Below are 17034 nucleotides of genomic sequence, written 5' to 3' on the forward strand. Positions count from 1 at the left end.
TATGTAGTAGACTTTTGGGTAACAATTTTTGGTATTTCCTATAAGGTTCTCTTTGTAAAATGTTTATGAAGCTGTTCATAATTGACTAATAATTCCTTTACAAATGCACTATAAATGATAAGCAGTTATAAATGCGAGAATAAAAAGAGTGATTTTAACGCAATACCTGCCCAATAGTGAGCCATTTCTAACTCACGTGTTATAATGCTCCATAAATGTATTTATTAGTGCTGTGCAACGATTAATCGCGATTAATCGCATCCAAAATAAACGTTTTCGTTTTTGTTTACATACACAAAGTGTTTGTGTGTGTACTGTGTGTTTATTATGTATATATGAATACACACATACAGTATATATATGAAAATATTTACATGTATATTTTTTATTGATATAATTAATAATATATCTAAATATATTTAAACATATTTTTCTGAAATATATACATGCATGTATGTGTATTTATATATACATAATAAATATACACAGAACACACACGTTATGTAAACAAAACGTTTTTGACTATATTGTTATTTTTGATGTGATTAATTGCGATTAATCGTTGCACAACACTAATATTTATTCATACTTACTATATCATATACATAACCACATATGATGCCTATCCACAGCAGTGATTAAAAACTGATGTATTTTGTTTATCAAGATGAAATTATCAAACTACATTAAGGTTCACATGTAACTAAAAATAAAGTTTGATAATTTTATATCAATAAACAGAAGATATCAGTTTGCATACGCTGCTGCGGATAGTCATCGTGAACTTCTGGTAAGCAACAGTAAGAAAAGTGATGTGAGTCATAAGATACAAATGAGAAAAAACCACAAATACAACACCCTTCAGTCTGGCTGTAGAAGTTTAATTATGCTGCGTCAAGAAATAAATCAGGAATCTGGATTGGAGTGAAAAAAGTATGAATAAATAAATTTATTAAGCATTTATAACTTGAGTTAGAAATGGCTCACTATTTGTAAATGAGTTATAAGTCATTTATGAATTCCTTTATGAACCTTTTTACAAAAGGAACCTTAATGTAAAGTGTTACCGACTTCAGTTGTTTTATATAATATAATAACTACAACTTAACAATAATTATAACCACTGAAAGATAAATATTGTCATTTGAGAAGATAATAAACAAAAAGAAGTAAATAGATTAGTTTTGTGTTAATCACCTGAGAACGTCCCAGTTTAGGCCAGTATTATACAAATACTGTTATAGGCCCACATACACTACCAGTCAAAAGTTTTTGAGCAGTAAGTTCTCATCTGCTCACCAGGCCTGAAGAAATTATAGAAAGTAATACTTTTATTTAGCAAGGATGCTTTAAGTTGATGACAAGTGATGATAAAGACATTTAGATTGTTACAAAAGATTTCTATTTCATATAAATGCTGTTCTACTGAACTTTCTATTCATCAGAGAAACCTAAAAAAAAATCTACTCAGCTGTTTTCAACATAATAATAATAATAAATATTTTCTGAGCAGCAGTTAGAATATTTGAATGATTTCTGAAGGATCATATGACTGGAGTAATGATGCTAAAAAGTCAGCTTTGAAATCAAAGGAATAACTTGTATTTTAAAACTAAACTGTTTTTGTTGTATTTTGCATCAAATAAATGCAGGCTTAGTCGGCGGAAGAAACTTGTCAAAACCAACCAGCTGATTAAAAAAGATCAGTCTAGCATGTTGGCAGCTTTTTAAATAAAAATCTTCAGTGTAAATTTTTATTTAAAAAGCTGCCAACATGCTAGACTGATCTTTTTTAATCAGCTGGTTGGTTTTGACAGGTTTCATATTATTTGTGTGGACAGCCAAACAAATACACACGGGGTTATTGCGTAGTGATCTTTAGATTGACCCATCCACTTTGCAGCCTTTATACATACACTTTTAAAATTTGTAGTATTATTTCTTTTGTACATTATAGTATATGGACATAAACGTTTGCAGTTTGAATAGTAACAAAATGTATTTATTTTTAGACATCTCCAGAAGTTTTGTCAGTTTAGCTAATTAATTTATTCTGTCTTGTAAAAGTAAATGAGGCCTACTTTAACAATGCAACGGCTCCCCCCTCTGTTAACTTCATGGAACGTGCAAAACAAACTTTTACGTCACGTACGTCACAAACACAACTGCAACAACAAAATTAAACGACAAAGATAGTAACAAGATATTTAAATAAAATCCTCGTTGTGTTTTTTTCTGCATTATCTAAATCCACATTACTACATATATTGCATTTATAACCATATATTGCAAGTTTATCTAAACTAATTTGTACATTTATGCACATCTCGTAATTATAAAACTGTAACGTTTCTGTTACGAATCGTTTATGCAACAGCATCCCTTTTATGGCATCACACGCGCGTATTACGTTAGTAAACAAAAACGTCACGGCATTTGGACCAATCATTCGGCCCGGATTTGAATATGGGCGGGACCCCACAGGTAGCGTTAAATAATGTGCTCAAGGACATGGTGGTTTTCAAAATCAGCAGGAGATCTTTTTGTATTATAAAGTGTCTGTACTGAAGTCTTGAACTGATGTCTATCCGCAAAACTTTACCTGCCTTTGGGCTTGCGACGTTTGACAGAAATATTAGGAGTTTTGTGATCTCCACTCGCCATCGTCGGAATGTGCAAGCGTTACATTCAACCAAAACAAACACAAACGAGGAGGCTTCTGACAGCAGACAGCATGTATCTTTCAGTAACAAGATCTCCATTGACTTTGAACAGACCAAAGAAGCCTACAAGAGCAAAGACACTCTTGAGTTACTCAGAAGCTTGGTGGTTTTCAAACTGTGCTCCTATGACATCCTGGTTGATAATAATAAAGAGGTATGTGATGTTTTTTTTTAATGCTTACATAGTTTATTCATACAATATTAACTAAAAAGGACAGACATCCTGTTCTAGCATGTACTGTATATGATAAACGTTTATGTTTCTGTCTGGAATTACTTCTGTGGCATTGTCCCGGGTGATTGACAGGAATGGCATCTTGCCAGGGTGAAGTCATGTGGTTAGTGTGTAGAATTACTAGAGTCAAGATTACTGGCAAGGACAGAATGAACCTCAGACATATGCAAGCCTGTCTGACCTTTACGCAACCTTTACAGACTTTAGAGACCCCACATCCAGATGTTCAAAACACTCAAAGCGCTCTCAAAAAATAAGAATTTTTAATTATTATATAGCAGCTTATATTTATTATAGTACAGACTAAACATTTTCAATAGTTTACACAACCTTTCACTGATTCACTGATTTTTTATTTTTTTTTTGAAAGAAATTAATACTTTTAATCAGCAAGGATGCATTAATTTGGTCAAACCTGACATAACTCTCTTGTTTTGATGTCTATTTCTGTCTCCTACAGATAATTGATCTTAGCAGAAAGTTGTTGGGACAGAAGACGTTTGAGCAGTTTATGAAGATGACGTTCTACGGTCAGTTTGTGGCAGGTGAGGACCATCAGTCCATCAGGCCTGTAGTGCAGAAGAACCAAGCGTTTGGAGTGGGAGCTGTGCTGGATTATAGTGTAGAAGAGGATCTCTCACAGGAAGAGGCTGAGAGAAAAGAGATGGAGTAAGTGCTCTCTTGTACTTCTGCTTCCAACATCCACAAACTACTGTGTTTAAGCTGCTTCAATCGATCGTTGGTACCAGGGTGACTGATAAGGTTGGTGAGCAATTTAACAAAATGTAGAGTCTATAGTGTAGATAGGAGAATGTTACTCAAGACATTCAGCATATTTATAATTTTATTTTATGATATATAGATAGGTGGATAGATATTGTTTTATTCATCAATGATGCATTAATTTGGTCAAAAGTAACCGAAACTTTTGTAACAACGTAAAAGTCTTTACTATTTCAAATTGAAAAATCATGTGACAGAAAATTCAACTTTGCCATCACAGGAATAAATTAATTAAACTGTATATATATATATATATATATATTTTGACTGTATGTACCGTTGAAGTCAAAAGTTTACATACACCTTGCAGAATCTGCAAAATGTGAATTATTTTACTAAAATAAGAGGGATCATACAAAATGCATGTTATTTTTTATTAAGTACAGACCTGAATAAGATATTTCGCATAAAGGATGTTATGTATAGTCCACAAAAGAAAATAGTACTTAAATTTATAAAAATTACCCTGTTCAAAAGATAACATAAGCTTGATTCTTAATACTGTGTTGTCACCTGAATGATCCACAGCTGTGGTTTTTTATTTTTTTTTTAGTGGTAGTTTAGTGGTAGTTGTTCATAAGTCCCTTGTTTGTCCTGAACAGTTGTCCTGCCTGCTGGTCCTCAGAAAAATCCTTCAGGACCCACAAATTCTTTGGTTTTTCAGCATTTTTGTGTATTCGAACATTTTCCAACAATGACTGTATCATTTTGAGATCCATCTTTTCATACTGAGGACAACTGAGGGACTCATATGCAACTATTACAGAAGCACAATGCATTAAGAGCCGGAGGGTGAAACCTTTTCGAATTTGAAGGTCAGGGTAAATTTAACTTATTTTGTCTTTTGGGAAACATGTAAGTATCTTCTGTAGCCTCTGAAGGGCAGTACTAAATGAAAAAAATATGATATTTAGGCAAAATAAGAAAAATGTACACATCTTCATTCTGTTCAAAAGTTTTCACCCCTGGCTTTTAAGGCATAGTTTTTCCTTCTGAAGCATCAGTGAGTGTTTGAACCTTCTGTCATAGTTGCATATGAGTCCCTCAGTTGTCCTCGGTGTGAAAAGATGAATCTCAAAATCATACAGTCATTGTTGGAAGGGTCCAAACACACAAAAAGGCTGAGAAAACAGAATTTGTGAGACCCGGAGGATTTTTCTGATCAGTTTAACTGTCCAGGACAAACAAGGGACTCATGAACAACTATCAATAAACAACAACAACAAAAAAAACATAGCTGTGGATCATTCAGGTAACAACACAGTATCAAGCGAGTGGGGTCATTTTTATAAACTCTATAAAACTATAAAACTTATTTTCTCTTGTGGACTATATGTAAACGTCTTTTATGTGAAATATCTTATTCAGGTCCGTACTAAATAAAAATGAACATGCATTTTGTATGATCCCTCTTATTTTGGTAAAATAATTCACATTTTGCAGATTCTGCAAGGTGTATGTAAACTTTTGTCTTCAACTGTATATATAAAGCATCTGCAGTGCTTTAAAAGCTGGTAAGGTTTGTGAGCAATTTAACAAAATACACATTTTGCTCAAGACATTCAGCTGAACATTTAGCTAGTCTGCAGGTATTTATTTGCAGAATGCATGAGCTAGACCTGACCAATTAAGAGCCAAATAAATAAATCAGTGATATAGATCACACCATGTATAAGATCGGAATATAAATGAGCTCAATTATTTTGCTCCATAGAGCAATAGTGGTTCATTTGCTTAATTTAAAGCTGCTAATTAAGAACTTTTGCTCTCCTAATATCAACCTACTGTTTTGGGCAATTAGTTCAGTTGAATCCTTAAGTGTTTGGAAAACTTTCAGACTTTTAGACCCTCCTAGTTGGCTTGTTGGCAAATTCTTTCAGTCTGAATTTGTCTGAAAAGACCTGCTTTGCATCACACTAACTACTTTTTGGTAGAGGGCCTGGAGGTTAATGGCCGTGCTGTGATTTGTGCTCATGTGGAGTGCCTACAGAAATAGACTGAGATTTGATCTGCTGTCACAGATGTAAACAAAGAGCCGATATCTTATTGGTTGTTTCGGTCAAGGCCCATTGTTTCTGATTAGCTTATGTTGAGGGTATCAACACACTCACTTTTAAGGAATTTTGTCTCGTGGTACACATACATGTACAGAGTTGCTCTCTATTTCCACAACAGCTTATGTTTTCTAGTACTTTATGCTATGTTGTCATATCAGTAGGGTATTTTTGTTTTTGCTTCTCTAGGGCAAACATCACTATTAATATTTCATGTATCTAGGGTTAGTAATTTGAACAAATCTCCATGAATTATTGGGGAGAGGGGGTGTCTGACCCCCCTAAATGAAAAAATCCTGAACTTTTTTTTGTTGGTCAGAACATTGAGATCGTCCCAAATATATTTATTTTTTTATATTTATATTAAAAAATTGTAAATATGTAAATTTGGATATAATATATATATATATATATATATATATATATATATATATATATATATATATATATATATTCATTATCAATAAATATGTACATTTGTGTGTATATTACAAAAATGTTTATATAAATATGTGTATGTGTGTGTGTGTGTGTGTGTGTGTGTGTGTGTGTATATATATATATTCTGTGCAGTTTATTATAGTGCTTCAGCTTAAACTTATTTCAGTTATTTGCCAAGGCATCATTTCTAATCATTTTTAATTTTTCCTCTGATATTTATTTCAGCTGTATTTTATTTTATTATTTATTTTATTATTATTAGCAATAATTAACTATATTAATATCCATTATCAATAAATGTGTACATTTGTGCGTATATTAAATAATATGTATATATATATATATATATATGTATATATGTGTGTGTGTGTGTATATATATATATATATATATATATATATATATATATATATATATATATATATATATATATATATATGTGCTATATATATATTATAGTGCTTCAGCTTATTTTAAATTAAATTACATTTATTTATTTATAGTGCTAGGCAATATTTAATCTCAATTAATCGCATCCAATATAAATGTTTTTGTGTACATAATATATGTGTGTATGTTTATATTGTGTATATATAAATACGCACACATGCATGTATATATTGAAGTCAAATGTTGTTTATATACTAATTATATTTATATATAATATAAATTATATGATTTCTATTTTTTTTTTTTTTTTTTTACATAAAATACGTAAGTAACTAAATCTGGTACAAAGCATCTCTTCTCTTATAAATGAAAAATTAATGAATGAATTATAAGTTTTAGTTTCAGTTTTAGGAGCAATAACAATAATATAATTATCAATAATTAACAGTAATTATCCTGTTCGCAAACTGATTTTGTCTTCTTGTAATGCCCTAGCAACCACCCAACACATATTCAATTTTCCTAATAAGATTAAAAATATGCTCTCAAATGTAATTTATTTCCTGTTTGTCAGCATTATTGGAACATTTACACACACTGTTTGGCAAATAGCAGGCGGTTTTCATTTCATGCGATTTGTTGTATATTAATTGCCGTCTGGGCTAGTTGGAAATGCAGTTTGCGGCCTGTATGTCTACTTCTTAATAATCCCGAAGGTAACTTTTTGTCATTCATCCTGACCTGCAACCGAACCTGTGACCTTTCTGTTATCAGCCCAGGTCCTTAACCATTAGCTTCACCTACATTTCAACAGCTGTGTCGACGTTATGACATTTGATTAAAAAATGTCTTCATTTGTTCTTGCCATTGACCTTTTGGAAATTACAGAGAGGCAGTGCTGTCCCCGAGGGTCTCCCGCTGGAAATATAAATGAAATGTATTGCCTGAATACTGAGAGAAAGAGAGGGAGAATAAGACAGAGATATAGATGATATTGCCATTTGGATTATGAGGAAAAGCCAGTGATACAGAGTGAGATCCAATAAATGGACTTCTCCTCCACATCACTGCTCTCATTTCTGAACGCAGCTGTCAGAGGTCTGAGCAATTTTATAGGCGTCCCTCCTCAGATTACTCTGTGGCTATGAAGTGCAGTTCTCTCCGTCGCCTGAGAGGGGCGCTAAATCACCACGATCGCTCGCCTCACAGACCAAATGAGCTGAAATGGAGCGTTTATTGGAAATGCTCTTTACAACCACAGAGGACCCTGGCTGGTCACTGGCTAATAAAAGCTAATTTATGTTCGTGATGTGTGTTTTAGAGCCTCTGCCCCTATCAATATTGCATTAACATCCACCCCAATGGATCCTGTAATGCTGTTATACAGAATAGAGTGCTCAGCTTGGCTTTTCTGCATTATCAAGGGTGTGATAGCGGGAGAATGCTGGAGGATGTGGCATTTGAGTAGGCTGCCATCTAATATGCAGGAACCCAGGGCTGATCATTCCTTGAGTTCTCAGACGCCGTTCTTGCCACGTATCATTTTGTATGAAAAAGCTGGTATTGTTAAGTCTTGGTTTGTTGCAGACAGCCATTATTATAATAACATCTATCGGTCCACTCTAATTGACTTGGATGTATTGATTTTACGAATTGTCTGCTATGTAACATTCAGCCGTCTGTCCAAGACAGTTCCACGAAATCTCTGTGCTTGAATCACAACAGAATAAATAAATATAAATTAATTTTACATTTATCACATGCTGATTTCTCATATAGATAGATAGATAACGATATGTGAATATACATGGGTCAAAGATGTTAAGACAAAAAAAGAAATTTGAGATTTATGTCCATAGAAAACACATTAAATGTAGGTAAAATGTCTACTTTTAAGGTTTCAAATAAGCTTTTGTAAAATAAAATGTTAAAATTTGGTTGAAATAATGTTACATTGTCATTCAGTGTAACAATATTTGTATAAAAATTCAAACAACATGCTTATTCTGACTTGTACATATTAAAATATATAAAATAAAAGAATATTACATTTTATTGTGTTTTAAATTGGTAAAAAATTCTTACTGACAAATGGGCAAAACCTAGGATAATGGCAACTTTAATTTGCTTGTTCAGTTTATTTTAATTTAATTTAATTTAATTTAAATGTTCATCTAATAGATATCAATTCACTTTTGTTCCAGAGGCTATTCGTTTTTACAATTTAAAGTTTTAGCAAGTTTTTTTAAATTTATTTATTTATTTTTCTTCTTCTTCTTTTTGTATTGTCTATGTGATATATTATGTTTGTCTTCAGTTTGTTATATGATGCTACTGCCCTACTTTAATTGCCCCTCATGGGATTAATAAAGTTATTATTATAAAAAAAAATAGTGATATAATAAAATTAAAAATGTAGAATTACAGAAAGTAATTCATCTTTTAATATGTCATAAATTGATTTTTGCTGTAAATATGCCTGACAAGATTGTTAGACTGAATGACATTTAAGTGTTCTGGAAATTAGGGAAAAATGTATATTTATTTTTTCCTTAGATAAAAAACAAAAACAAAAATGCAATTAAATAAAACAGAAAACTTTTTATTTATTTATTTATTTATTTATTTTTTTATTTTATTTGGAAAAACAACAACAATTTAAAGCAGTATTACACTTATAGTTTTTATGCTTAAACCCTTTTTCGTCTTTGGCCCACATACATGAATAATAATTATTTTTTATTTTAATAATTGTTAATAAGTATTAGTAAATATTTAAAAATTCATTGTTATCGACAATTTCACAAAATCTTTGTGCTTGAATCAGAAAATGTTTAAATAAATAAATGATTTTTTTACACAGACACACACACAGATAGATGTAGATATTATTATAGATATTATTTATACCAGTATATTTGCCTAAATCATATATGCATACAATATGTATTCATAATAGTTATTATTCATTATTATATAAATATGATGTTTCTTATTGATAATACATCTCTTTTCTTTTGCATTTATATTCAGTTGCTACATGTTGAGAAATAGACCTATCACTTCAAAATTTTCCTTTAAAAATAATGGAAAGATTTCAGATCCTGGTAAAAAACTGGCAACTGTCTTTCTCATATGTTGCATGTATAACAGTTTTTTGTTTAGCTGCAGGCTGAGGCATTAACTGCGCACTTTAAGTCTGGAAAGGCTCGAGTCTGTCCGCTAATGACCCCATCAACATCTCAACATTCCTTCCTGTTGGAACATTACAGACGTCAAAACATTGTCTCCACTGAGCCGCCCCATGCAGCGAATCCTCGGCTGTGGGGGTGGATGAGGAAGAGCAGAGGCGTTGGTGTGAGTGCCGTTCGAAGGATGTGGAGATCACAGGAGCTCAATCTAAACAAATCAGTGCCCCGTGTGGCTGTGTAACCTTTGAGTTGGTTTGAATGCCGTCAGTGTAGTACAGCAGAGAGTTTAAACGCATGCAGGTATAAGCATAGACATCAAGCGCGAGTCTGTGTGTGACTCTTAAGTGCTGACCCTGAAATATAGAAGGGAAACAAATAGCAGAAGTGCACCACAGTAAAGTGACTTCATAGCAGCCTCTGCAGTTATTATTGATCCCTCTCTACAGAAACTGCTGTTTCTTCATTTTGTTGGCTAAAGGTCTCTAAAAAGACCTAAAGAACAAGTAGCTGGTTTCATTAGTCCCCTGTTTTATTAAAAATGTCAATGTCTCTCTTTTTGTTGATAGATCTTGCATGTCTACATTAGAGAAAGAAAGCCCTGGTGAGTATCTGCACCCTTTTAACAGTTCAGTTTATTTATAATATCAAAGCAAAAGGTCGAAATTTTTTTCAACATTGTTTTCAGGAGCTGACCACCGAGAGACGTTCACAGCCCGTCGGAAGTTCGGCAATCGGCATGAAGCCGTGACGAGCGCTCGTACTTATTTCTATGCCGATGAGGCGAAATGCGACCAGCACATGGAGACTTTTCTGAAATGCATCAAAGCCTCAGGTAACAGACCGTCTAGAAAAGCTGATTAGTAATTAACTTTGGAATTGGAGTCAGTTTACAAGCAAAACAACAGCCAAAAAGTAGGGCACTTTCCATGAATAGGATGTAAAGTAGGGTCTAAAACCTCAATTTTATTTCTTTGACCTTCATATAATGTTAATTGGCAACAACTAAATATTATATGATCTGTTTCTTTTTCATTTTACATGAGTTTACTGCAATTTGAATGTCTGTCTGAAACAGTGCTTCACAGCTTTTTTTGACTCAAAGGCTCCCAATTATCCTGTAAAAATTTCATCTACTTGCTTTTAATCTTTTTTTTTTTTTTTTTTGAAAACTGAAAAACAAACAGGAATAATAGTTATTATGGGTAAATAAATAATTAAATAGTATTATTTAGCATTTTCATTAAGTTAGATTATATAAATGTAGTAATATTATTAATATTAATTGGTTTAAAAATATTTATTTACTTAATTGTTATTTAATAATATATATATATATATATTTTTTTTTTGCTATTTAAATAAGCAAGTTAATACAACTTATTTTTAATTTCAGTGGCATTTAGTTATTTTAAAAAAGGAACAATATACATGACTAAACATTAAAAAATGTGTAAGTTTACCTGACTTAGTCATAGGCAGAAAAGGAAAAAAGAAAGTAAAATCACATTAATCTGTAGACACTGTCTAATGATGTTACTTTTTCAGTGTCAATAATATATGTAGAGTCCAGAAGTTATAATGTATGTAGGTCAAATGATTGTTTAAGATGAGGTTTGCCAGAAATATAGCAAAATACACAAGCCATGTATTGTGAGATGATGGCTATTTATTTGACAGTACCAGTTTTGAGGGGTCAGGGTTTTCAGAATCTGTTCATAACAGTACACAATACAAAGCTGTGCTATATTATATGAGTTTGTGTCATTCAATATGGCACATGTTCATAGACAAGACTTACATGAGAGTGTATAACTCATTAACATGTTTAGATTTTGGTATCTTAATAGCATATGATGCCTTTTTCAAATGCAGAGCAAGTTTTAAAACACTAATACTCCTAAGTAAACAGCACAGTCTTGCAATAAGTTGATTTTTCTGTAACATTGTGTTCAGGCTTCTTTCAAACCTCTGAAGTTTATGCCTCCTTTAAAAAAAATAACGAGACACCAAAATGTACTCTATTCATGGAGGGTGATGCAAACTTTTATCCTGTTATTCGTTTAATCCTTGTTGTGTGCTATGCAGATTATTTGTGTGTATTTTTAGTGCATGTGTAAGATTGCCAAGAATGCATGGAAGCCGACCAACTTTTGAAAGCATTTATATTTGTGAATGCTCATGCAGCTCAAGTTTTCCATTATGCCAGCACTATTGGAGAAACACCCATTGTAATACAGTGGCAACACTAAGTATAACTGCATAGAATTCATTCAGGTTCCTGGAAAATTGCTCCTAAAAAAGGCAGTTTCACTTTCATTGCTGCAGTTACCTCTAAAATAACTCTAAAAGAAAATCACCTGCCTGCTCAGGTGGAAGTTCTGAAGACGGTTTCTCGGCTATTAAGATGACTGCCTTGGGGCGACCACAATTCCTGGTAAGACTGAGGTTCAGGCAGGGTTCATTCATCAGAAAACACGGGTTAAAATCCGTCACCCTGGTGAACTAAACAGGCTCCTCATCCTTCCCTCGGGCGTCTGTAGCTCCAGTTCTCCGAGGTGCTGGTGAAATGGAGACGCTTTTTCAGTTTCCTGGCTGCCAAGCAGGGGAAAGATGGCGTGGAGGTGCTCGAGCAGAAACTGGATCAAGAGCAATTGCAGGTACGCATTGGGTTCAATATGCGGCCAAATGCACAGATCAACCAACACTAAAGCTTGTTTAATACTGCAATAGACTGTAAGGCAGCTGTAACAAATATGACCTACAGCAAGCAACTGGAGGCTAGATTGGAACGACTGTACAATATGAGCTGCTTTCATTTTAATGGCAAAATGTAATTAACATGACAATAAATAATTAAGCAGTCTTTCAGCAGACACTTGTATCCAAAGCTACTTACACTAGATATTTATACATAATTATTTCCACTTTAACCTGAGTAGAGGTTTTACTTAAAGGTATAGTTTGCCTAAAAATGAAAATCTCCTTAAAATTTACTCACCTTCTGGCCATTCAGTGTGTGGATGAGTTTCTTCATCAGAACAGATTTGGAGAAATTTAGCATTACATCAGTTGATCACGAATGGATCCTCTGCAGTGAATGGGTGCCGTCAGAATGAGAGTTTAAACAGCTCATAAAAACATCACAATAATCCACAAGTAATTCACACCATCAATTAATGTTTTGTAAGGTGAAAACGTGCATGTTTGTAATAAACCTGTCCATTTTTAAGATGTTTTTAACCTCAAACCATTGCTTCTGTCATCTATATTATTACTTTCTCTAGGGAAAAAGTTGTCTTGTCTGAATCAAGAGAGAAATATGCACAGATTAAGCAGACATTTTTCAGCAGATTTTCATCTTTTGGGTGATACTACATGAGTTGACCCTTGCAAGGTTCAAATTTACAAACTTGCACCCTTTAATAGTTCAAATTTTTACCACATAATTTGTTACCACATTTTACCACATTACTACATAATGACCAATATGTCATTGAAAACATAAGCATATTTGATCTTTTTTTTTATTTTTTTATTCAAGCTGAAAAAACTGCAGCACTCATATATGATATGCACATCCGCATATTCAAACATTTGGAGGATTTTGAGCAAATGGTGTGCATTATAGTAGTACATCAATAATGAAAATCCTGTTTTTTTGTTTTCTCTTTTGAGACAGCAAAAGAAATTCTTACGTTCGACCCTCTTATTTTTTTCTTATTCAAAATGTGACTGTTTTTGCTGTACTTTGGATCAAATAAATGCAGGCTTTGTACTTCTTTAACAAAACATTAAAAATCTTACTGTTCAAAAACTTCTGACTAGTAGTCATTATTAGCTCAAAACGTTTGCATATGCAGATGTGCACATAATATGTGAGAGCTACAGGTTTTATTTTACCTTGAATTTTGGGACTGTTTCAGTGTAGTGCACAAGTCACATGAAATAGTGTTATTTTTTTGTAATTTTTGGAGAGTAAAGGCCCATTCACACAATGGACGATAACCATAATGATAAGGTAGGGCTGGCCGATATGGCAAAAAATTAAAATAGAACATTTGACCGATTCTCGGTTTTTAACTAGTCAACTTGAAAATGTAACTACAACGTGATTCAAATAACTTTTTCTTTATTAACCTTCTAGTAAAAGAAAATTCTATTCCAAGTGCAACACATGAAGTTATCAACATGATGTTAATGTTAAACAAATCACTTGTTAAATATCTTTGCAGAAAAGATGCATGAACTACAGCTATGTCTTGTACAAACCTGTCTTATATTATGTGTTCAGAAATAATACAAGGAAAATGCTTTAAAAAAGTCAAAAGTCAAGGTAATTCAAAGTCAAAATGACTGAAGGTATAACACCAGTAGACTATTATAAACTCTAAATCTTCTATAAAAACAATGAACAGCAGCTTTCAGCCTGTTACCATGCTGCAAACATGAAATATCAGACATACAGTAATAGTTCATCACAGGTTTTTTATTCAGTTGTGCTGCTTTTCCATAGTTTTTTTCTATATAAACATGGACGCATTTGACTGTTGCACTTGTGTCTCATGCATGAAACAGCATTATGAAAACGTGGCCCTCGAGTTAAAAGAACTTCCATCTTCTTGCTTGTTTTTCCTATTCCTCTGTCCACGTCGCATCTGTGTCAACACAAAAGCACATTCTGTGTGAATGGCGCCTAGCAATGTGAGCGGCTAATCACGTGCGCCGACATGCGGTTGGATCATTCTTTTCACGTTACTGTTTTCATTGGCATATTGTCAGTGTCTAATTCTACAGTTTGGTAATATTTCTATTCAAAATTGCAATGTCTTGATTTCTAAAAAATTAATTGTAGCAAAACATTAAATTTAAATTAATCTATAAAATCTGGGAAAAAAAATCTCAATGTTATTTTTTTTTCTTAAACACTGAAAGTGGCAGACAACAATACTGCAGCATGCAGTAAACAATGAACGTCACGAACTATCATCGTTTTGGTGTGAACGGGCCTTAAGAACTGTAACTGTTTTCAAGAATAAATCACTTTGTGTTCTTTGGAACACAAAAGCCCCAGCGGGTTAGTTCTGGGTGAGCTCTCCTTTTAATCTTGCAGTCTTTTTGGACTGTTTGGTGTGATGAATGAAAATGTGTGTGTTTTCTTTGCAGACATGTCTAGCCAGTCTGGGAGCTCAAGGCAACATTCAGAGCTGCTTTTCTGATGGACGACTGCACTCATCAGGGTGAGAAACACCCGTTTCCCGTAGCTGTTCTGACACTCAGACTTGTAAATCTTCTCAATCAATGGTAGACAATGAAGTTATCTTATGAACTGAGGAGAGCTACTCAAGGACTTCCAGAGGTGCTCCATTACTCTGCTTGACCCCCTCGAGTCAACTAAACCCCTGAGTAACTAAACTCATCTAAGAGCACTTTGCACTGCAGAATCGACCAGTTCTGTAACGATGCATGTAAATCGTTTGATGTTTAAGAATCATTGTTTGTGACAAGCTGTTCAAACGTAAATGCTATACTTTATTTGTTCCCCAAAGAGTGGTGGACATTCTGGACTGGAACCGTCTGATCGACGAGAGAATGAAGATATCTGATCTACTGGTTGTCCCAAACCTGCAGGTAGGCAGACAGCAAGAAATAGATACCTAAACCACAGCATAAATTAAGAGGGTAATCGATTTCTCATGGTCTAATTCGTTCTGTAAACACTGCAAAAGCCCCTTCGCAGTTTTGAGTTTTTCCCAGGTAATTTAATTATGAAGTCCTGCCTGAAATTTTGCCTGTGAGAGAAGCAAGAAGCTTCCATCGCAAGTACAGAAAATAGTCTTAATTTTTTGCATAACTTAAAGGTGTGACTTTAAGGTGAAAGTGTAATTTCACTTTAGAAATTTTACATTCACTTTGCAAATACACATTAATGTGCATTTTCACCAATTATGAAAATTCATTATTTATTTTCCCTGGGGATATTTTTGCAAGCAAAACAAACAAGAGGCTTCCATCACAAACATAGAAAATGGTCTCAGTGTGTTTTTGTTGCATAATTTAAAGGTGACTTAAAGTTGATTGTGTAGTTATGGCATAAAAATAATATTATATATTTTTTTCTGAACAAAATTGGACTAGTGCTTTTCTGTGCAAAATGTACAGCCACAATGGAAAGGTGTTGTGGGTAATTTTCTGGGCATTGCTATGCAATTGCTAATGAATAAATTGGGATATCATTTAAAGTGCTAATAATAAAAAAAATGAAAATAAACTAAAATTGAAAACAAAAAAATTGCACCTACACCACGAGTCAAATGATTTTTGACATTAAGACATTAAGTCTCTTCTGCTCACCAAGTCTGCATTTATTTGATCCAAAGTACAACAAAAACAGTAAAATTCTGAAATATATTTACTATTTAAAATAACTGTTTTCTATTTGAATATGTTTTAAAAGTAATTTTTCCTATAATTTCAAAGCAGAATTTTTAGCATCATTACTCCAGTCACATGATCCTTCAGAAATCATTCTAATATTCTGAACTGCTGCTCAAACATTAAAAAAACACAACATTATTTATTTATTTATTTATTATTATTATTATAATTATTATTATTATTATTATTATGTTGAATAGAATTGTTAAATATAACAGATTTTTTCAGGTTTTTTTGATGAATAGAAAGCTCAGAAGAACAGCATTTACCTGAAATAGAAAGCTTTTGTAACATTATAAATGTCTTTATCACTTTTGATCAATTTAAAGCATCCTTGCTGAATAAAAGCATTAATTTCTATAATTTCTGTATAATTTCTATATACTGACTCCAAGCTTTTGAATGGTATAGTGTATAATGTTACAAAAGCTTTTTATTTCAGATAAATGCTGATCTTTGATATTTCTATTCATCAAAGAATCCTGAAAAAAATGTACTCAACAGTTTTTAATAATAATAATAATTTTAATAATTTTAATAAATAATTTTGAACAGCAAATCAGTATATTAGAATGATTTCTGAAGGATCATGTCACACGGAAGACTGGAGTAAAGATGCTGAAAATGTAGCTTTGATCACAGGAATAATTTACATTTTAAAACATATTTAAATAGAAAGCAGTTATTTTAAATACATATTCACAATACTACTGCTTTTGCTGTATTTTGGATCAAATAAATGCAGGCTTGGTGAGCAGAAGAGACTTCTACAAAAAATGCTT

General features: G+C 32.8%; 1 protein-coding gene across 1 annotated transcript in view; it reads left to right on the forward strand.

Moving 5' to 3' along the window:
- The first annotated feature begins 2397 nt into the window (after positions 1 to 2397).
- The window catches only part of prodhb (proline dehydrogenase (oxidase) 1b), a 30811-nt gene continuing 16174 nt past the window's right edge, over positions 2398 to 17034 (forward strand). Inside the window, exons 1-8 of the mRNA XM_051111050.1 lie at positions 2398 to 2877; positions 3419 to 3627; positions 10384 to 10418; positions 10503 to 10649; positions 12187 to 12251; positions 12358 to 12474; positions 14981 to 15054; positions 15364 to 15445. Of these exons, the coding sequence (XP_050967007.1) occupies positions 2581 to 2877; positions 3419 to 3627; positions 10384 to 10418; positions 10503 to 10649; positions 12187 to 12251; positions 12358 to 12474; positions 14981 to 15054; positions 15364 to 15445 (1026 nt within the window). The 5' untranslated portion in view covers positions 2398 to 2580. The remainder of the gene's footprint in view (positions 2878 to 3418; positions 3628 to 10383; positions 10419 to 10502; positions 10650 to 12186; positions 12252 to 12357; positions 12475 to 14980; positions 15055 to 15363; positions 15446 to 17034) is intronic.

Source organism: Labeo rohita, chromosome 5 (assembly GCF_022985175.1).
Source record: "Labeo rohita strain BAU-BD-2019 chromosome 5, IGBB_LRoh.1.0, whole genome shotgun sequence".
Classification (NCBI taxonomy): Eukaryota; Metazoa; Chordata; class Actinopteri; order Cypriniformes; family Cyprinidae; genus Labeo; species Labeo rohita.